The sequence below is a fragment of the Podarcis raffonei genome, chromosome 8 (genome assembly GCF_027172205.1).
Source record: "Podarcis raffonei isolate rPodRaf1 chromosome 8, rPodRaf1.pri, whole genome shotgun sequence".
NCBI classification, from domain to species: Eukaryota; Metazoa; Chordata; class Lepidosauria; order Squamata; family Lacertidae; genus Podarcis; species Podarcis raffonei.
Window position 1 is genome coordinate 27,198,046 of NC_070609.1, and position 22,216 is coordinate 27,220,261.

The window sequence follows — 22,216 nt, forward strand, 5'->3', positions numbered from 1 at the left end:
CTCTGGCAACAGCAATGGACCCAGAAGTATCCCCAAGCTACTTACCTGCTCCTTCAGAGGGAGTGTAACCCCCGTCAAGAACAAGCAACTTCCCAGGATGAATGGGAACTGACTTACCTTCCTGGGAGATGGGGAGGATAACCTCTGAATGGCCCTTGATCGGATGGCCAGGGGGTCAGAGATGTTACAATAATCACTGTGGTCATGTCCACACCATACATTTAGGGCACATAACTTTCCCCAAAGAATACTGGGAGCTGTAGTGTGTTAAGGGTGCTGGGACTTGTAGTTCTATGGAATGTAGTTCATTCTTTCGGGGAAGCCGTACTGTTCAGGTGATCTAAATGTGCTTTAAATGTATGCGGTGGGTGGGAACTAGACAGCTTTGGATAAAAAAAGGATTAGCCAGAAGTGCAGTGAACAAGCTAAACCGCACAATGGCTAAAAACAGAACCTCCATTTTCCAAGACAGTATACCTTTGATTACCAGATCCTGAGAACAAACAGCAAAGACCAGCTAGCTGTGTCATCACTTGCCAGCTCTTGAAATGGACAATTGTAGTACCTGGGGGGGGGGCTGAAAGGCAGAGTGGGTCTGGCATCTCTTAAAATTATTTTCTTTGGGTGGATCGTTGGCAAACGGCAGCCCTGACTGGGTGGTGTGAACAGAATGACCATAAGGCACATCATAGGCACAACAGTGCACAGAATTTGTGGCATCTCTCCAGTCAGAAGGAAGCCCCTGGACAAACAACTGGCCAATGAAAACTGAACATTGGGGAGGTTGGAGGAGAATTTCCAGCTGTTCTTTGAACAGCAAGGAAAAAGCAGTAAAAGACCAATGTGAGCTGCAACAAAATGTTGCAGTGTGGAACGCTCCTGTTTCACACCCTTACCTCTTTCAAGATCCATTCCATTCCATTATACTTTCATTTCAGTCCTCATTGGGCTATATTTTGGGGTGTCCCCACCCTGAAGGGTTTTAAAGAGCCAGTGGACCACAAGTCATTGTAGCAGCCAGCGCACCCTTCAGCCCTGCTCACTGAGCATCCATCGGGGACTGGATCTAGCAGGGCTCTCCTTATGTTGGATAAGACACAAACAAGTCGAAATTCCAGTTTTGCCCCTGGAGTTTCTGGGTTTGCGCCCCATCTCCTGAAAAAGCAAACAAACCCGGAACTCCCCCACCCCCCCCCCACCCTTTTGTGTGTGCGCGCGAGGGGAAAGGATGGGATCACCAGCGGCCCTTGGGCAGGGAGGGGTCGGCGTCTTGCTCCCTCCGCGCCCGCCAGGTCAGCCGGCGCTTGCAAACTTTGCAGCCGGGCCGCCCCGGCCGCAGCGCCCTCCTTCTCCCCCTGCGGGGCTTTGCGCACGAGTCGGCGCCGTTTTCACACGGGCTGCTGCTCGCCCAGCCGAGATAAGAGCCAGCTGCCAGCGACGCCGGCCTTACCGGGTGGGGAGGCGGCCGAGGAAGGGGGCGCAAGGCCGGAGAGGTCGAGGCTGAGCGGGGGCCTCCGCGGGGAAAGGAGCGTCCGCCGGTTTGCACCTGCCGGCGAGGATGGAGCCGGGCTCGGGAGAGAAGAGCCAGCTCCTCAACGGCGTGGAAAGCAGGTGAGTCGCGGGCAGCGGCCTCCGCGTTTCTTTCCCCCACTTTGCGTTCTGCTCCTACAGTTCTCCGCCCCGAAGGCAATGCGGACGCTTCCCGCCAATATAGCTCCAGATCCATTTACTACTGCTTCCCCAGCATTAATTCTTTGCCACAGTGCAGTCCGATTTTAAGCATGTTTACTCCGCAATAGGAGCAAACTCCAAGGGGCCCAGGTCCCTTCTGGCTTCCCCCCAATAAAATATTTGATTCTTCCGCCGCACCCCGAGTTGATAGGCATTGCCATTCAAATAGTGTGTGCCTTGTGATTGATTATGTGGGGCGCAGCTTGCCTTTCCCCCCAATATTTTATTTAAGCTGGTACCTTTGTAGATGGGGTAAGTCCCAACAAGTTAAGGGTGATCTGATGATGGCACTAAATAGGTGCAAGATTGGACTGTAGGTGTGCAAACCTGTGTTTGCTCAGGTGTGAATCGTGTTGCGTTCAGGAGTTATCCCCAAGTGAGCGCCTTGCAACCTTATCTAGGTTGCTGGCTTTGGGAGAGGGGCTCACCACCGCCTGCCCACCTCCCCATCTTACCCAGCCTATTGGTTAGAGTTTGGGGGCTCCATCGAAGCCTTCAGATCCAAAATTGTGCATGCAGACCCTCCCAGCCACTCTCTCTTACAGTACTGGACTGGAACCCAAAGAAGTGTAATGAACTTACAAAAAAGAAAAGAAAAATCCTGCCAATTCCTAAAACACGGGTGGAGAAGCTGTGGCCCTCCAGATGTTGTTGGACCCCCAATTCTGCCAGCCCCCACCAGCAGGAACATGGGCCAGGAATGACTTTACTGATTGGTTTTGGCAATTTACATCATGCTTAACAGTACTCCTCTCTAAGTAGTAGAAACAGCAAACTCAGTAAACACCGTGGAGATAAAATCAGTTAAAAGCTAACTCTAAAATAAAAAGTAGCTTAAAATGACTGCTGACATGGGCTCCGGAAGTTCAACAGGGAAGTGGGGGGGGGGGCTATCTGATATCAGCTGGGAGGGGACTGTAAGTTTGCAACATCTGGAAAGCCAAGGGTTCCCTGTCTGTGGTCTAGAATCAAATCAAGAAGTTAAACTTTTCCTGGCATGAAATTTCAGAGAAGCTTTATCTGTTGAATGTCGATATCTGTTGTGTATTTGTTAACGGCAAGGCAGGCAGCTTTGCGTGAAAAAAGGATGGCAGCCTCCGGCTCAAGCCCTCCCAGGGTGCGTGTTCAAAGAGTAATTAGTCACTATTAAGTAACTTTGACATCCTTTTTCAACTGCAATAAGGGTATCTAAAAGCAAGGCAAAAGGGTTGTTTCTGTACACCCCCACTATACCAGGGAAAACCTATGAGCTGAATGTGGGTTCTGTTCTTGCAGCAGAGATTGTGAACAGAGAGTGGGATCAGAGGGTAGGGATTGTTCCAGTTTAGTTAATGTAAAAATGGAATCTTGTCTAATCTAGCATAAAATGCTTTGCAGCAGGGGATGGCAGCATTTCAGGAGAAACGCAGGGCTGTTTTAGAGAGAGCCCTGGGCTGCGACATGTATTTGCTACACTTACACACCACCCTCCTGAAAGAAGCACTGAGCAGTGTGCTTACCTCCCCCCCTCCCATATTATTCTTACAACAACCCTGTGAGGTAAGTTAGGGAGAGAGAATTATATGCCAAGGTCACCCAGCGTGGGCTAAACTCTGCCTTTGTTCTTGTAATATAAAGAGCATCTGCAAGGAAGCAACTTCCAGGCAAATGTGGCAAGAAAACTTGCCTCTTGGAAGCGGCAGTTTGCATTTCTAGGGCACCATCAGAAGCTTCCCTTGAAATGTGAATTGCAACTTTAGAGAGAAAAAGGGTTTGGTTTTTTTGGCAGAGAAGGTTGCATGGAGAGAAAATAAGGTCCTTCCCACCCCATCCTCAGGGTCCCAAGTTTGCTCAAGCTTTGCAAGAGATGCTGTATATATCCTTAAAAATTTACAAATTGCTATATACATTAAAAAGCTTGAACTTGGTGTGATATACAGAACAAAACCCTTGCATGTTAACTGCATTATTGCAGTAAAGAGCACCCAGCTTCATGGCTGAGTGGGGATTTGAACCCTGGTCTCCCCTGCCCTCCTTTGGCACTTGAGTGTAGAAACCGAAATTGTTTGCCTGGGCAGATAGAAGGCAGAGGTGTAGGAGTGTGTGTGTGTGTGTGTGTGTGTGTGTGTGTTAAGAACCTCTGACAGTAACATGTTCGGAATGCAGCCTGCTCTATGAAAGGTAAGAATCACATCCACCCATTGTTCTGCCTGTGTCCCTCTTGCCTGCCTTTGGCATCTAGCCCCCAGAGGTTCCCTGCCAGTGATTGCAAGAGGCATTGTCACATTGCAAGGGCACATTCCACCCAGGAAAAGAACACCAGGGAGGGGCAGAGCAGGGCAGGTGCTGTAGGACAAATGACCCGGGGAATGAATAGGGCTTGGCCAAGGAGGAATCAAGAGGGCTGGGTAGAAAACTGTGGAGGGGGAGGGGCTGCATTTGCCCCCTGGGCCTGAGGGTCCCCACCCTTGACTTGAGTGGTGCATATGTGCAGAGAAGCCAGATTGGGTAGTGCTGCCTAATGACTGGAGGGCATGTAAATCAGTCTCACTCACTCACTCTCTCTCACACACAAGCAAACACACACAAAAGGCACATGCCTATTTCATGCTTGTTTTGCTAACACTGTGAGGATCTCTATTTGGCACTGCTGCACAGCAGAACTTCAATGCCATACCATCAAAGGAAACATTATTTTAAATAATAATAATATATGTGATCAAGATACTATTTATTTATTAGTTTACATTTCTTTCCAACCAAGGGATACATTTATATCCCACCATGTTGCCCAGAGTGGTTGGGGCAACACAGTAAAAGGAATAAATTATTACTACTACTATTATTATTTATTGGCTCAAGGTTATGTACCTAGTTTTCCCACACCCCCATTTCATCTTCATGTGACGTAGGTTAAACTGAGAGACCAAGGGCCACCCAGTGAGCTTCCCAGCCATGTGAGGGCTTCCTATGTCCTAGTCCTGCACACTAATAGCTCCAGTACAGTGACTTTGAATTAAATTCATAAGGAGCTGAAGTAAGGCCTCTGCTGTTTTCTGCTTTGCTTTTCCAGTTGACACTCAACATGGTGTGGCTAACTAACATACTTGGTCCTTATTGGACATTTTTTTGTGGTGGCGGGGGTATTCAGTTTATTGTTGTGCTTCTGCAAATTTACAGTTTGGGGGGCAGCAGCATCTCTGCCTGAGACAAACTCTCTGTCTCTCTGTCTCTGCTTCTCTCTCTCTCTCTAAAAATCTTCTCTTTATGACACAGGTCTTATTTAGGAGTCGTGGGTAAGAATTTCCCAAACCCAATGGTCGGCTACGTTCCAGACCTTTCCTCCTTCGAGCTGGGCCTGAACGGGAACCAGCACTGCCATTCCAGCTGGGCATCTAACAGCAGCTACAATGCTGAAAAAGAGAGAGCTCGGAAGAAGCTCTACGTCGCCTCGGCCATCTGCTTGGTCTTCATGGTGGGAGAAGTTGTGGGTAAGGCTCTTGACGCCTTTTGACAGCACTGTTTGCTGTTTGGGTTGTGCATCATGACTGTGTACAAAATTATCATCATCATCCTATAGAATCATAGAATTGTAGAGTTGGAAGGGACCTCGAGGGTCATCTAGTCCAACCCCCTGCGGTTCAGGAATCTTTTGCCTGATGTGGAACTCAAACCCATGGCCCTAAGATTAAGAGTCTCATGCTGTACTGACTGAGCTGTCCCAGTTCTTCCTATTATAGTGGTACCTCAGGTTACATACGCTTCAGGTTACATACGCTTCAGGTTACAGACTCCGCTAAGCCAGAAATAGTGCTTCAGGTTAAGAACTTTGCTTCAGGATGAGAACAGAAATCGTGCTCCGGCAGCGCAGCGGCAGCAGGAGGCCCCATTAGCTAAAGTGGTGCTTCAGGTTAAGAACAGTTTCAGGTTAAGAACAGACCTCCGGAACGAATTAAGTACTTAACCCGAGGTACCACTGTATTTACCTGCCCTTCACCATAAGTTCCCTGGGCAGTTTGCAACACATTCCAGCCAGCCACACTGAAGGGGTGTGAAGCACAGCCAGTGAGGGCTATGGCCTTGGGTGGAGGGGAGTTCCAAGGGATACATAAAGAGGCCCAGAGGGCTGTATTTGGCCCACAGGCCTGAGTTTCCCCAACACTGCCGTAATACATGAATCATCTGTAATCAGTGTTGGAAATTCGCATTGTTCTAGGCACATTTTGCAACAGGGAATTTCATTAGTGCGAGCAGCTTCTGAGTTCTGGGTGCGGTACTGCGCCTAATATTTCAGATTAAAACTGCAGAGTGGAAGGAAAAGAGGACCCTTTTCTGCCTCTCCACTTCTAGCTATTCTCTGAAGACTGGAGAAGAGACCCTCTCAAGAATATTAGGGGGGTGGGCAGAGGAAGGACTAGACCACATGAAAAAGGAACATAATATTTTAGCTGCAGTTCATTCATTTTCAGCTTTGTATTCCTGTTATAAAAAAGTGCGCCTAGACATTCCGTTGTTGTGCCCTTAACCTAGGATTAAGGTGCCATTTAGCTCCTAGCGTTCATATCTCTGTTTCTAATACTGCCCTCTGCCTGTGGGGCTCTCTTTTCCCAGGGGGATACCTTGCCCACAGCCTTGCCATCATGACTGACGCCGCCCACCTCTTGACGGACTTCGCCAGCATGATGATCAGCCTTTTCTCTCTCTGGATGTCCTCTCGGCCCCCTACCAAGACCATGAATTTTGGTTGGCATCGAGCAGGTAACAACATCATGGCTACTAAGGAGTAAGTCCCAGTGAATACAGTTAAGCGGACTTCCAAGGAAGCCCACCGAAGGTTGTGCCTGCTGGCTATGTGACATTCACACTGTAGCAGATCAAATGCAAACTTCTGAGCAGAGACTATAGAGCTGTGTTGGTGGGGCATGCTGAATTTAAAAAACAAAACAAAACAAAACCAGTGAGCAGGGCTGAAAGGTTGTAACATGATTTGGGAATTCAAAAGATATGTTGGTTAAATGAATGTAACTTAGTTTTGCTTGGTAAGTAAAATGTGTATAAAATTTCATAGAAATAATTAAAAATGATTGCCAAGTACTTGCAGCTGTTGTTGGCCTCCGTTTGTCTCGGGAGACAATGGAGGAGTGTGCCTTTGGGGTGAAGTCAAACCGCTGGAGAGTTGCATCGCCTGCTGTGGCTGTAGAGACTGATACAGGAGCGACATGTTTTGTTGCAGCTGGGGCAGATGAAGGCATCCAATTGTGCTGCTGAAGATGCAGCTATATTATTATTATTATTATTATTTAGCATTACCTGACATTTTTCAGAAGGTAGAATTAAAAGTATTTGGTTTTCTGAAAGCAGAGGGAACAATGGATCTCATTTTAAGCCCAGAAAATAACTGTGTGTGCATCAGTGATGCAGGGAGGGCTGAATTGGGGACGGTAAGATTTGTGGGCCCGATTCACATGGAACTCCTGCACACGGGACAATTTACACACAGGTCCCAATTTCTCCCGTTCCCCCTCCAATAAGGGGCTTAATGTCTTTATTGTTTCAAACAGTTCTCAGGACATAATTTTTACTGTTGAGGCTGCCTGCACAAATAGAGCAGCACTGAATTGGGCCTCTTGTTGCCTTGTGAATTGGTCTGTCTGTTGCAAGAGAATGTATTGGAGTAGTCTAATTGGGCAGCTTTATTTGGTGGACATACTCCCAAGTGTATGCAGCTAGGACCAAACTCTCAGAAATTACTTGCTTGGGGAGTTGTTGCTCTTCACCTGCCATTGACACCTAACCTAACCAAACCTTCCTGGCTTTCTCTGCAGAGATCTTGGGAGCCCTGCTGTCCGTGCTGTCTATCTGGGTGGTGACTGGTGTCCTGGTTTATTTAGCAGTGCAACGGCTGATCTCGGGCGAGTACGAGATAGAAGGGAATGCCATGCTCATCACCTCTGGCTGTGCCGTGGCAGTAAACATCATGTATGTAAGCATGCTCAGAATGCACTTGAATGGGCACCTAAGGAAGTTGCATAAACTGGAGATTCTCCTTAGATGGGGGTTGATCCTGGCAATGGATTGCGGGCTGCATAGATCAGTGGTACCATGCTTTGTAGGCCAAAACACGTCTTGTGTTCATTGTGGGGAATCTCCAGCCTTTTGGTCCTGCCCACTGACATCAGGTGGTAGGTAAAGGCGTGGCTGCCTTCACTTTGAAGTCCCTTTGCAAGCAGTTTCTATTGAAGCCTCCTGGAAACTGACTTTAAAAGCTATATTGTCACTTGAAGTGATAATGAAGTCAGGTGATTAGCCTGCAGGCATGTGTGGAGATAGAGATCTGTGCAAAAAGGATCAGGAAGCTGGTGATAGAAAAGACCTTAGCCAGAGGCCCTGGAAAGACACTCCCAATTAAGGGTCTACATTACTGGGCTGGGCAGACCATCTGAGCTGGTGTGAAACAGCTTCCTGGGTTTTTGCTTCTGGATGACAGGGGCTGAATGAACAAAAGCCTCTGGTCAAAGGAAGAGCCCAACTCTCTTGCCCCCACTTCTGAGTGTTTTTACTTTTGATGTTCTTCATTTAGTGCAGGGGTAGGCAACCTAAGGCCCAGGGGCCGGATGTGGCCCAATCACCTCAATCCGGCCTGTGGACAGTCCAGGAATCAGTATGTTTTTACATGAGTAGAATGTGTGCTTTTATTTAAAATGCATCTCTGGGTCATTTGTGGGGCATAGGAATTTGTTCAATTTCCCCCCCAAAATATAGCCCAGCCCACCACATGGATGGTGGACCGGCCCACGGCTGAAAAAGGTTGCTGACCCCTGATTTAGTGCAATTATCAGATTTCTGTCCTGCCCTTCTTTCTGAAGATTCCCAGGGTGGCAAACAACAAGTAATAAAACTTATGTACAGAATGCAAGAGGAGTTGAGAAGCCAGTGTGGGATTTAGTTCTCTAACTGTAGCATTATTTCTCTGCCCGTCAGCTGAGGAAAGGGTCCCAGAACTGCTTATGGAAAAATAAAGATAGTTTCTGCCCACCGCAGTCGGAAAGAAATGACAGAGGAGGAAAAAGCAATGGGGAGGGCAGAGGAAAACAAAGAAGCTCGGATACCAATTCTTAAAAGTAACAAGTGACAGCCAGCTGAGGCTGGAAGAGAGTTCAGGAAAGATCAGAGAGCAGAGCCAGTGGTATGGCCCTGCTTCCCATCTTTGCCTCTGCTGCAGCCTGATGCTCTCCTTTTGGCAAAGTCTTCTCTCCTTGCCCACTTTTCCTTTTAATTTCTCCCTCCAGAATGGGCATTGTTCTCCACCAGTCAGGGCATGGGCACAGTCACGGCAATGGGCACAGTCACGGCAATGGGCACAGTCACGGCAGTGGCCCCAACACCAGTGTCCGGGCTGCTTTCATCCACGTGGTTGGGGATTTCCTACAAAGCATTGGAGTCTTGGTGGCAGCCTACATCATCTACTTCAAGGTAAAGCGGTCTGGAATAATTGATAATTGCAAAGAATATTTATTCCATGATGGAGCAGCTCTGCCGACTCTCTTAGGAGACAACTGCTGCTTTTACCATGTTGGCTCTGTAAAGTACAAGCTTGTTTGGGGCCAGTAATAAGTTAGGTGCGGAGCAGAGCAGGGACTCTGCAGTCGAGTGGCAGAGCATCTTGGGTTCGGTCCTCAGCATCATCCCTACCTTAAACCCTGGAGAGCTACTGCTGGTCATTGTAGTGGGTACCGATCTAGATAGACCATTGAACAGACGCTGTATAAGGCAGAGAGGCTCACAGTGTTCTTTCTCCTTCGCCTTCTTCCTCCAGCCAGAGTACAAATACGTGGATCCCATCTGCACCTTCCTGTTTTCCATCCTGGTCCTTGGAACGACCCTAAGCATCCTCCGAGATGTTGTCCTTGTGTTGATGGAAGGCAAGTCTCCCCTTTTGTAGTGGGCGAAAGAGATTGGAGTATCTGGTTGGACTATGCCATGAATTTTCTATGTATGGGGGAGGCTGCTTGGTGTGGGGGGACATTGTAAGTCAAAGCAAGACATTGCAGCACTTAAAATGCAGGTAGTTGCTTTACTTTTCCTTTGTTTGACTTCTGTTGCATTCTAAGGGTTTGGGTTGGGTAGTAATGTGTTAGTTATTTCGCCCTGTGCCTCTTTGTCCCCATAGCAGCTGGAAGGGTGCACCATTTGAGTCTAGAAAATGGGGTGGGGGGGAGGAAGCACCACTCCTCTGAGTCTGGAGCAGGCATAGGCAAACTTGGCCCTCCAGATGTTTTGGGACTACAGCTCCCATCATCCCTGACCACTGGTCCTGTTAGCTAGGGATGATGGGAGTTGTAGTCCCAAAACATCTGGAGGGCCGAGTTTGCCTATGCCTGCTCTGGAGGGTCCCTTCCTCTCCAGCTGCTGAAATGGAAGAGTGGGGAGCCTCAGGCCTGGGGGCCAAATGAGGTCCTCCAGTCCTCTCTCCATGGCTCTCAGGGCTGGGAAAAGGACCCCGAAGGAAACACGAAGTCATCTTCCATGGTATAATCCAGGCTTCCCCAAACTCGGCCCTCCAGATGTTTTCGAACTACAATTCCCATCATCCCTGACCACTGGTCCTGTTAGCTAGGGATGATGGGAGTTGTAGTCCCAAAACTTATGGCGGGCCGAGTTTGACTATGCCTGGTATAATTTAATCAAACACATAGTTTTAGCTTTACCCAAGACAAAGAAGCAGTTGTGTCATCTTGTTGTCTTCTTCTTACCAGCATCTCCTTTTCCACCTTTTTCTTCTCTGCAGCCACCCCAAAGGGTGTGGAGTTCAATGATGTGAAAAGTATCTTGCTGTCCATAAATGGAGTGAAAGCCCTGCACAGCCTCCATATTTGGGCCCTGACGGTGTCTCAGCCCGTGCTGTCTGTCCACATTGCCATCAGTAAGTTGCACTCCTGAGCAAGGAGTATCTGCAGGATTTTTTCTAGGGGGTTGGGGAGAGAAAATATAATAAATCGGGCTTCCAGTTGTGGTTCAAAATACCTGAAAGCCACCCAGGTTGGCAAAGGCTGTTCTAAATAAACAAATATAACTGAAAGGTGGGAGCACAGAAACAAATGAGGGGACTGATGCCTGCACACGCTGCCTTGCATCTCAGGTTCTACAAATTCTAGAAACTTACTTTGTTTTGGGTTTGTTTGTTTTTTTTAAAAAAGAAATATGAGCATCTTGTGATATATCTGGCAGGGGAGACAGTCCCTCTTCTTCCTTCCCTGCCCACATGGCTATGCATGCCTCGATGAGTTGCAGGTTTAGGGGTTACAAGGTGCAGTCACTGTAGCTGAGGTGGATGTTGGATTTTGCAACTAGGGAAGAAAAGCATTTGGGCATAGACAGTGTTGGCACCCAGAAAAGCCAGGCTTTGACTGGGATGGTCTGCCAACCTCAACCCTTGATCCTACCTCCTCCTACCCAGTAGGTGGATGGCTTAGGCAGCGTGCTGAATGGGGATCTTCAGCTGCCGCACACCCCCAACCCTGTGCTTTTTAAAAAATAGAACACTTTGTATTTGTTTAATAATAATAATAATAATAATAATAATAATAATAATAATAATAATAAAAAATAATATGCCACCCATCTGACTGGGTTGCCCCAGCCACTCTGGGTGGCTCCCAACAAAAAATAATAAAAACACAATACAATTTTTTATTTTTAAACATTTCTAAAACGTTTAAAAATCTCTCTTAAGCCATATGCAAAAATAACCCCGAACAAAGTAAGACTATCACAAAATCAGTGAATGAATACCAGGAACTGGTTAAAGACAGCATTTGGAGATAATAGGGCCCAATCCAGCAGGTCACAGAAAGCACAGGCAAAAACAAAAAGCAAGAACATCTTCACATGACATCTGAAGCAACTAATGGATGTTGCTTCATATATACCAGAGGGCGCTTGTGGTGGTGCGGATGGGGGAGAGAGGCTCTGAAATTGCTTGGATCCTGACCAGTTTGTGGGCCTTGTCCTTGGTTATGTTTTTGTTGCCATTGAGTTGATTACACAATCACCTTCATGAACAGTCCGTTTTGATCCTTTCTGGGGAAGAAGGTGCCCTAATAGCCAGATGTAAACCTTCTTTCCAACAGGCAAAACTAAAGAGGTCTGTAGGGGTGCTATCGCAGATATTTGGGGCCCAAGTAGGGCCACAAACATGTACTGTGAGAAAGGCTCCCAGATACACCACGTAGCATGGAGGAAATCAATCCATTTGTGCCGCCTTCCTCAACGTGGTGCCACCCAGATGTTTTGAACTACAACTCCAAGTACACCATTTCCCCTCACCCCCGGACTTTGTGTCAAATAAACACAAAGTGCCTGTCTTCCTTTTGCTCCGCTCACTGCTTGCCTCCCTTTCCAGACAAAGACGCAGATGCCCAGGCTGTCTTGAAGGAAGCGAGTTCCCGCCTGCAGGGAGCCTTCAACTTCCACACGACGACAATCCAGATCGAGAACTACTCCGAGGACATGAAGGACTGCCGGGCGTGCCAGAGTCCCTCTGACTGACTGTTTAGAAAATAAGAGAACCTGAGGAGAGTTGTAGAGCAGCCTGCAGATAGATATGCGGCCTTGTCAAAACTGCTACCTCAGAATTCGTTCCAGTGTGACCGTTACTCAGGGCCAAGTAACTCATGCAGTGTCACCTAAGTGCTGATGCTTAGTTTGTTGGGAGCAACTGAAAGTACTGCGCTCTCTCTCTCTTTTTCTCGGATCTGTCTGTCTCTCTGCTTCTCCCTCTTTCTGTTCCTCTCTCTCTCCTATAGTTTTATAAGTACCTGAAAATAAAACTGGGATCTTTCTGTTTATTGATTTGGCTGTAATAACTCCTCAATGCAAGGAGTTTCCTCTTCCTCAGGGGGGGGTTAGGATCTTTCTCCTTGTATCTAGAGTAGAGATGGGAGAGGAAGTCAATTCAGTTTGCATTTAAAGGCAAACTTACGTAATTTGCACTTTTTGAAGCAATACATGGACCAAAACACCACCTATTGTTAGTAATTTGCACTTCTTGGCTGCAGAACTGCACTGCAAAATGCCAAGTAATTTGCTCAAAAATTTACCTGCTAGGGGAAAGTGTGTTAGTTAGCTAGCTAGCTAGTTAGTTAGTTAGTTACAGTGGTACCTCGGGTTACAAACTCTGCTAACCCGGAAGTAGTACCTCGGGTTGAGAACTTTGTCCCCAGATGAGAATGTAAATCGCGCGGCAGCAACAGGAGGCCCCATTAGGAAAAGGGCGCCTCAGGTTAAGAACAGTTTCAGGTTAAGAATGGACCTCTGGAATGAATTACCATAAGTTCATAACCCGAGGTACCACTATATTTTTGTGCATATAATGGGGTTGCCATTATATGCAAAAAAAAAGTGTTTTTGAGATTATTATTATTATTATCAACACAAAAACAGCCCCGTTGCCATACGTCTGGGTTTTCTCAGGCATTTTGCCATTTTCCAGAAATCCCGCCTGGAAACTATTTACAACGACCAATTCTCAGACATGTTTGGGGAAACCTGGACGTATGGTAGCCCTAGCATATAACATACAAAAATACATTATTTCAGGAGAAATTGCTTTACAGAGATGTGTATGTTTGTCAAAATAGCATCCCAGAAGGTTGTTTTGGAGAGAGGCTCCCTAAAAGTGGTGATAAATTTTCATGAGGAGCTTTTTCTTAAAAAGAAAGAATGCAAACTGATGAGGAGAGGTAGAGAACTGAAGATTGGAAGAATGAGAAACCAAGAAGATGCTGACAGTTCCCTCCATCCCTTATCTAGAGTTCAGGGCCAACTCCAGGACTGAGGAGAGCCCTAGCCATAGAATTGCCTCACCATTTAAATTTCCCACAATGCCCTGAGGTGTCCAACGTAGCAACACTCTGAGAATTTACAGAACTGGCTTCACCACAAACTTTTAATAACTGGTTGAAGCCAAAGTTACGCACACAACAGGACTTCACCGTCCTCCTCTATCCCTCTGGGAGCAGATTTTGAGGGTTGCCACTGGGTGGCGGTGGAAGGTGCAGCCTGGCTGTGTAAGGCCACTGCTGTTGGGATACAAAGCAATGCTTTCATTGTTATGTACCGTTATGCTGCTCTGAGGTCATGGGAATAGGGTGAGGAAGCTGTTATAAATTGTATTAAGAGTGATCTGTTAAAATGGGGGGCGGGCTCTGCTCTTATGCGTTTGACAGCAGACCTATGCAGAACTTAAAGCAAGTCATGCTCTGAATGGCTTGGAGTTAAGGCCTCACCTGCTTAATTTCCAGTGTGGCGGGAAAAGCCTCACCTTAATTTCTGAGAATCCAGCTGCCACTAACATCACAGGAGCCCAGTCAGTGGTGGTGAGAAGGCTTGGCCACACTGGGTGGGTGGGGGGTGTTCTGGAACTGTAGTGCCTTGGCAGAACCTGCTGACACTGGCCACAGAAACCATTCTGAGGAACTGTGGGAAATTAAAATGGCCTTTTAGTCAGCCACAGCCAATAGCAGCTCTAGTACTGCTTCGAGCACCAGGTAAGCCTGTGGGATGGGTGGCCATCAGAGGACACTCGGTCAGGGGCTCCTCACAAACGGCAGCCGGCCTGGGTTTAGGAAGTGAGCAGGCTGCAAGCATCACAGACCAGATGTAGCCTTGCAAAAAAAAACATACAGTGGTACTCGGGTTACAGACGCTTCAGGTTACAGACTCCGCTAACCCAGAAATAGTACCTCGGGTTAAGAACTTTGCTTCAGGATGAGAACAGAAATTGCGCGGCAGCAGCGGGAGACCCTGTTAGCTAAAGTGGTGCTTCAGGTTAAGAACGGACCTCCAGAACTAATTAAGTTCTTAACCCAAGGTACCACTGTAAATGCCTAGTGCTCACTGAGCCTGACTTAAGTCACTGACCAACCACTAGAGGGCAGCAGAGGCATACCTTAAGCTGTGGTGTTGCTCACAAATACTCTAAATATTCCCTCTAGGCCTTTTAAGTAACAGGTTTGGGCTTTCTGTTGGGCAAGGGCCCTCTGAATTAAATTTCTATTAGCAGCCAGTTTCTCACCTGGTAAAAAAAAAAAGCCTGCTGGAAGTAGCAAAGAGTAAACCTCTTAAGTCTTGGGTTCGATTTCAGGCATCTCCAAGCGGGGTTGGGAGAGATCTCTGCCTGAAAGCTCTGGAGATCTGCTGCCGTTCAGTGTAGACAATATTGAGCTAAATTGACCAATGCTCTGGCTTGGTATAGACGGCTCCCTAGAGAGCAGGGAAGTATATTACTTCCCTGACCTCAATACGTGGCAAGTTAGCCCTTGCTGGCCTTTTAAGAGCCTTCCTGCTTGTTTGGCGTAGGGGAGGGGGGGCTTGGACTTCTGCCCTCAAGTCCAGCCCCCGAGGGCAGGCGCTGCTGGATGAATCCGTGTCATAAGACTTGCACATTTTGCGCCGTGATCCCTCCAGCGTGGCCGCATGCCTGGTGTGCTTTGTGCAAAAGGTGGAGGAGTGCAGAGCCTTCCCCCGTGCTGCGATGACCCCAAAAAGGTCAGCAAGTCACAGCTGCTTAAGGCAGCATCACATGAAATGCTTTTTCTTTTTGCCCTCAAAGCCTCCTGTTAGAACAGCTCTTGCTGCCATGGGGCTTTGCAAGTGCCGACTGTGTTGCTGTTTTTGTGTTGGCCGGTTCCAGTTGGTAAGGCTTGAGGAGGTGGATAAGGTGCTTGAGTTGATCTGAGCGACCACTTGCATTCTGCACCCTTGCCCCTCTTGGCTGATAAAAACTAGCAGGGAGGGGCAGCTGGCTGGGCCAGGGAGGCGATCAATGCCTCCTTGCAAGAGGGGGTGGTCCCTGCCTGCTTGAAGGAGGCAGTGGTAAGACCACTCCTCAAGAAACCCACCCTGGATTCGGAAAATCTAAGTAACTGCCACCCAGTTGCCAATCTTTCCTCTTTGGGCAAGGTTCTTGAGCAGGGGGTTGTGGACCAGAGCCAAGCACTCTAGGAGGAAACTGATGATAAGTCCTCTGATTAAACGCCACTGCATTAAACTAATATTTCTCCTGGAACTTCGTGGCTCAGATTGATGGATGGATTGGTTACTATTTATAGCCCACACACCTTATCATCTTGTGTCAGGGCTGATGACATATTAAGTGAACTGCCTGCCTGCTTTGTGCAAAACCCACTTTCCCCTTCTTATTTTACAAGATTACACGGGAAATTACAAAAAAAACACACCATACTGCACAATGCAGGTATTTTAGTCCTCATCTTAATAGTCTCACTATATATTACTGTGGGTTTCCACCAATGTTAGTCCTACTCAAGAGTAGTCCCATTGAGATTATGGTTCATTACTTTCAGTTGGTCTACTCTTGAGTCGCACTTTGTTGGCAGCAGCACTTTGATTACAAAAACATTATCTCCCAGCCACTCACCGTTTATAATTAATGTTTATGAAAGAATAAGCCTTATGATTTACAGTGCAACGTTTTATTCTCTTTATTGCCAAAATCTAACTTCAGTGTCAAATACTTAATCACTAGATCCCAGCTCTTCAGAGTTTGTATTTTTGTGGGTTTCACAGAAGTGGTGCCAGTTTATCCGTTTCTCTTTGTTTGCATCATTTCCTCAACAGATGGGTCTGACTTGGAGAGCATATAAAACTGATACATGCTTATCTCTGGATACTGAACCTCTTCTCCCATCCATCTGTCCGTCTTTGAGAGTATTCATTAACCAGCTTTCTATTTTGAAAAGGCCTGAAGTTAGGGAACAGGTTTAATCATCAACAGCACCGGCCCCAGCATTAGGTAGAATGAGCCAGTTGCCTCAGGGGGCGGATGCTGTGGCTGGCAGGCAGCAGAGGAGAGGCAATGGAGAATGCAACTGGTTGTGCCACACAGCCTGCCCTGCCCTCCTGAGCCTGGCCTATTCTCCTAAACCAGGGAAACTTTGCCCATGTTTAAATAAGATTCAGCTGCCAATCTGGTCAGCTTTTGCGCATAGGATGTGTGGGTACGCCTCCTTGTCCTTCGCTTCATGCAGCAAAATGGCTTACCACATTTTTTTAGATAGTGCCTCAACCATCCCACTTCTTAAGAAGAGTGCATGTTCAGGATCCCATACCTGTGAACGTGGGACGGGGAACTTGCATTCTTCCAACTATCCTCGGGCTCCCACCAGCCCAAGCCAGCATGGCTCACGGTTGGGGCTGATGAGAGCCACAGTCCAACAACATCTGGAGGGCCACAAATTTCCCATCCCAGCATCAAAGCACAGCACTCTTGCTTAAGAACATGCTGTAGCTTGGCATGCAAAAAAAGTCCCCTGTTAAATTCCCTGTTATGTAACTGTGACTTCATTCACAGTGACATAAATATTCCCATCAGGGTGATTGATTCTAGAAAATTCTACATATAGCTGTTCTGGCTGGGATCACGTGAGCTGTGGTCCAAAACATCTGGAATGCACCAGCTGGGCAAGAGACGCTAAACATACCAGCCTATCCCAGCGGGCCATCAAATTCCACACTCATCACACCATTGAATATTCTTAAGAACTCTTGTATTCGTAGAGTAATATGTCCGACGACGATCATGGAGTTTCGATTACCAGAAGGCCTGCCATTAATTTTATTTCACTTAGCAATTTGTTATGTAACTGTTGCATTATTCACAGCAGCATAAATATTCCTATCAGCATTAGGTGATAGATTTTAGAAGATTCTGCATGTAGCACTGTAGAAGATTCTTTGCACAGAGCTCAGCCTGGGGTGGCTGGGCAGTCCAAGCCATTTTTCTGCCTAGGGCCTGAGGAACCCAGGTTCGAACCCCCCCCCCCACTCAGCCATGAAGCTCATTGGATGTGACCTTGGGCCAGCCACTGCATCTCAGCCTTTCCTACCTCACAGGGTTGTTGCGGGGATTAAATGGGGAGCAGGGGAGGACCATGTACGCCATCCTGAGCTCCTTGAGGGTGGATGGATGGATAGATAGATAGATAGATAGATAGATAGATGATAGATAGATAGATACAGAAGCTGACTGGACTTCTGGGCAGTTAAATATCTTACTTCAACATGGATAACAGGTCAGCACGCTCCACTGCATTCTGTAAAGCAGGCACATCCGAAGTCTGTTCCGGGGGCACAATCCAGCCTGCTGGTCAGTTTAATCCAGCCCCTGGGGCAGTTTCCTGATATAATCCTAAGGGGAAAAAACACCTTAACAACTTCAATCCTAAAAAAAGGTTAGCCCTTTGGTCGCCCCCACGGCCCTTCACTTTATCAAATCTGGCCCTCTTTGAAAAAAGTTTGGACACCACTGCTGTAAAGTTACAGCGCTATCAAGTCCTGTCTTTGAAGGGCTGTCCATTCATGTCCAGTTTAAAGACAAAGAACCAGAAAAGGGAAAACTCTGAGCCCCTGGGGAAGCAGACTTGAGTGGCACACAGGTCACATGGCCATAGTCTTCTCCACTATGATGAGATATATTGCATTTCTTGTTTCAATCGTTTTTCGTGTGTGTGTTTTTCTAAATCGGCACACATAGTCACATAAATTGGCATATTGAAATGTGTGTCCTCCTTTTTCCATGATGCCCCTACCTTCCTTCTTAGGTGCTATCAGAGTGCTTCAACGGAATGATTACGAGAGATACTGTACTGCTGATTTTAGCTTTTCTTGATGCAGAATTTGGGCTAACGTGATACATAAATTTGTAGCGTTTGGGCTAAGCTAAAGGAGCATTGAGGGTTATGGGTGGTGCTGCGGTCTAAACCACTGAGCCTAGGGCTTGCCGATTGGAATGTCAGTGGTTTGAATCCCCGCGATGGCGTGAGCTCCCGTTGCTCAGTCCCTGCTCCTGCCAACCTAGCAGTTCGAAAGCACGTCAAAGTGCAAGCAGATAAGTTGGTACCACTCTGGCAGGAAGGTAAACGGCATTTCCGTGCGCTGCTCTGGTTTCGGTGTTCCGTTGTGCCAGAAGCAACTTAAGTCATGCTGGCCACATGACCCAGAAAAACTCTGTGGACAAACGTCGGCTCCCTCAGCCAGTAAAGCAAGATGAGTGCTGCAACCCCAGAGTCATTCGCGACTGGACTTAACTGTCAGGGAGTCCTTTACCTTTTTAAAGGAGCATTTGGTATTCAAACCGACTGTCCTTTTTGTGTTGTGAACTGCAATGTGATCTTCAGATGAAGGGCAGTATACAGATTATATAAATAAGTAAATCCTACAGCAACAGGTGTTCTCTACCTTCATATTGTTCGGCTTTAACGAAGTTCCCATCCTCACTCTCAAAGCAATGAAAAAAAGAGGAAGGATGACTGCTCCAAGTAATTATGCAGACTGTCATTATTATCTTTTGCATTGTTTAATGCTGTGGAAACCCTTATTAGTTAAAAACCTGTGTTTCTTCTTTTACTTTCCTAGAAAAAAAAGGTGGTTTTAATTCTAAATCTGCAACCTATTAGCATGCGCATTTGTGCAAATACCAGCTACAAATCCCTATAACCAAGTGGCAGCCTCAATTTCCTTAAAAAAGCATACATGGCCCTAGGTCTAATCTTCCCCACTGTAATACCTAATCATCATGAAAGAGTGGATTCTGCCAGTTAAAAATTCTAAAAGGAATGAAACACACGGATGTGGGAAACGCTTTGCAGCAGCGTCCAAAACCCCCACCAGGAAACACTCATGCCAAGGAATTATTTATGGCTTCTTTCTCCTCCCTAGCCTCCATCCCCGTCTTTATAAGCGTCTCATTTTTCACAGCCTTTTGCCAGGAGAATATTAACCACAAATCCCACCCTCCAAAAAACCCAGTAGTCTTTTGGCAGACAAAACAGCAGCTTCTTACCTCTGCCCCTCCTTCCCCAAGTCTCATTTTATCTCTTTTGCAACAGGGACCTGGACCAAATCAATTGCTTGTAAATTATGCAACTGAGTAGATTCTCTTTAGCCAATTGCTGCCTCCCAGCTTGAAAATTCCACTGCCATACAAATCAGATTTAGGTGGAATAGGGAGGGCTGGGCTGGCATGAGACATGTTATTGCCCCGGGTAGAGCGTCCAAATAGTGGACAGGAACATAGGAAGCTGTCTTTCATAGAGTCAAATCATTAGTCCACCTAGCTCATTACTGTCTGCACTGACTAGCAGCTGCTTTCTGGAGTTTGATGCTGGAGTCTCTCTCCCAGCCCGACCTGGAGATGCCAGGCATTGAACCTGGGACCTTGGTCTCCATGCAAGGAGATGCTCTACTGCTGAGCTAAGACCTTTCCCCACTAGCTAGCATGGAAGTTAGCATGGAAATGTGCAAGCCTCAATGGGGATTGAGCAGGAAAACTGCCTCATGGATTGCCACCCCTAGTGGGTCACTGGGGCTGTCAATTGGCTTGGGGGGGGGAGCCAGCCTCCCCTGTTCCTAGTTACAGGTAGGTAGCTGTGTTGGTCTGCTGTAGTCGAAACAAAATAAAAAAATTCCTTCCAGTAGCACCTTAGAGACCAACTAAGTTTGTTATTGGTATTTTTATTATTATTAAAGATTTCCTTGTTTTACAGAAGTATGTGTAATGTCTCTCGTATTTTTTCCATGTAACATTTTTACAAATCACTTTCATTTGTTGAGACATTAGGGGGGGGGAAGGGGGTGGAGGGGGGAAGATGGGTGGGGGTGGGGGTGGGGTCGGGTGGCAATGTTTTTATTTTGCTTAATGTATGTAGGGTTTGGTGTCAGCGTTGCTCGTGCAGGTTCTCTGCTGTTCATTTGTGTTTCTTTGGTAGTGAGAGAGGTTGGGGTTGGCCTAGGGTGTGGTTGTTTGTAGTTTGTTATTGGTACGAGCAAGAAGTGTGCATGCACACGAAAGCTCATACCAATAACAAACTCAGTTGGTCTCTAAGGTGCTGCTGGAAGGAATTTTTTTATTTTGTTTCCCCTGTTCCTGTTTGAGCTCCAGAAACCGAGTCAAAGCTTTTTAATTGCACCTGGTACCTGCTTAAGCTGTGAGGAGCATTTGCCCCTCTCAGGATGTTGATGAACTACAATTCCCATCATCCCTGGCAACTGGCCATGTTTGCTGGTGCTGATGGGAACTGAAGTTCAGTACCAACTGGGAAGCTAAAGGTTCCTCACAACTGGCCTGCTCGTTCCTGCAGATCAGCTTTCCCCAACCCTAGTGCCCACCAGATGTTGGGCTACATCTCCCATCATCCCTGGCCATTAGCCATGATGGCTTGGGCTGATGGGAGCTGGATTCCAAAGCACCTGGAAGGGGAAGATTGCTGCTAAAATGGGCAACTACAAGAGCTGGTTGGAAAGTTGGCAACCACACTTCGCAGGCCTTTCTGCCTCCTCCTCTCCTACCTCTCGTGCAAGTCTGTTCACTTCCTCTTGCTGCCTCTGACAACAGGAACCCAAAGGAGGAACCAGATTACATAACCCCCAGATACTCTTTCTCTCCTCCTGCTTGCTTGTTATTGTTAAAACAGCAGCAGCAACAACAACAAAGGTCTGCTGCAAACAGTGAGGACATGAGAAATCCTGCTAAAAATCTCTCCTACCTGCCCTGCATCCAATCTCTTGTCTCTGATAATAAGCAGAAATTTAGCAGGTAGAATATCTTCTCGCTGCAACTGCATGCTGTGAAATGCTTCAACTATTGAATTTCCACCTGCTTCTTTTCAAAGGCAAAAAAAGAGAGGCCTGGTTATGCATTGCCACCCATTCATTTCCAAAAACTAGCACCTCACTGTTGTGTGTCTCTGAACATACACAAAGCACATTTTACCTGCTCATGAGAGAGAGAGAGAGAGAGAGAGAGAGAGTGGTTTTAAGGACAAATAAGTGCTTTTCCTTTTGTAGGGTTGCCATATTTCAAAAAGTTTCACAAAGTTGCTGAGCTTTTTATTGTGTGCAAAATCTGAGCTATTTTAAAGAAAATTCGCCAAAATCTAGACTTCCGACATCGATTGCCATATGTTTGTATTTTCCTGGACAATTTCAGCAATTTCCGCCTGGACACTGCTTCTGACTTCAGTGTCCGGGAAATTCCGGACATATGGCAACCCTACCTTTACAATAGTAAGCGGTTTAAAACAAATAAACATACTACTTCTCAAATCACAGAGGAAGAAAGCGTCCTCCCAATCCCCTTACCTTTTCTGATGGTCCCTTAATTCCTGTTTTTAGACAGCTACGACAGACAAAAAAGATTTGGCTAAAACCAGTGGTGGCTGGTTCCCATTGGGACCAGCAAGGCCGAATACAGGGAGCCAAACAGTAGGTGGCGCCAGAGCCCACTAATTGTACTTTTGTCCACATCCTGCTTCCTTCTGAGAACTGAAAGGTCAACACTGAAACTAAGGAGGAGGAAGGTGACATGCAGTTTCACACCCTGGACTGGATATAAGTAGAAAGGCAGGCAGGTGCTGAGGGCAGACCAAGGCTGGACTAAGACACTGCCCCATTTGCCCTGATGCACCAGCCTCCACTGGCTAAAAGT

General features: G+C 47.0%; 1 protein-coding gene and 1 long non-coding RNA gene across 2 annotated transcripts; one reads left to right on the forward strand and one right to left on the reverse strand.

Annotated features, from left to right (window-relative positions):
- The first annotated feature begins 1,226 nt into the window (after positions 1 to 1,226).
- Positions 1,227 to 12,561, forward strand: SLC30A2 (solute carrier family 30 member 2). The gene is made up of 8 exons (XM_053398721.1): positions 1,227 to 1,611; positions 4,987 to 5,201; positions 6,322 to 6,468; positions 7,536 to 7,689; positions 9,000 to 9,183; positions 9,527 to 9,632; positions 10,499 to 10,633; positions 12,113 to 12,561. Exons 1-8 carry the CDS (start codon positions 1,559 to 1,561, stop codon positions 12,256 to 12,258), a joined length of 1,140 nt encoding a protein of 379 aa, XP_053254696.1. The 5' UTR covers positions 1,227 to 1,558; the 3' UTR covers positions 12,259 to 12,561.
- Positions 12,500 to 14,100, reverse strand: LOC128418729 (uncharacterized). The gene is made up of 2 exons (XR_008331751.1): positions 14,033 to 14,100; positions 12,500 to 12,635 (listed from the first exon to the last, which is right to left on the reverse strand). It is a non-coding gene; the product is annotated as an uncharacterized LOC128418729 (long non-coding RNA).
- Positions 14,101 to 22,216: the final 8,116 nt, after the last annotated feature.

Bases quoted from the DNA above. Each gene is read 5' to 3' on its own strand.
- SLC30A2 (XM_053398721.1), top strand. From the start codon at position 1,559: ATGGAGCCGGGCTCGGGAGAGAAGAGCCAGCTCCTCAACGGCGTGGAA. The intron at 1,612-4,986 runs GTGAGTCGCGGG...TTTATGACACAG, and splicing joins CTCAACGGCGTGGAAAGCAG to GTCTTATTTAGGAGTCGTGG. The intron at 7,690-8,999 runs GTATGTAAGCAT...TTCTCCCTCCAG, and splicing joins GCCGTGGCAGTAAACATCAT to AATGGGCATTGTTCTCCACC.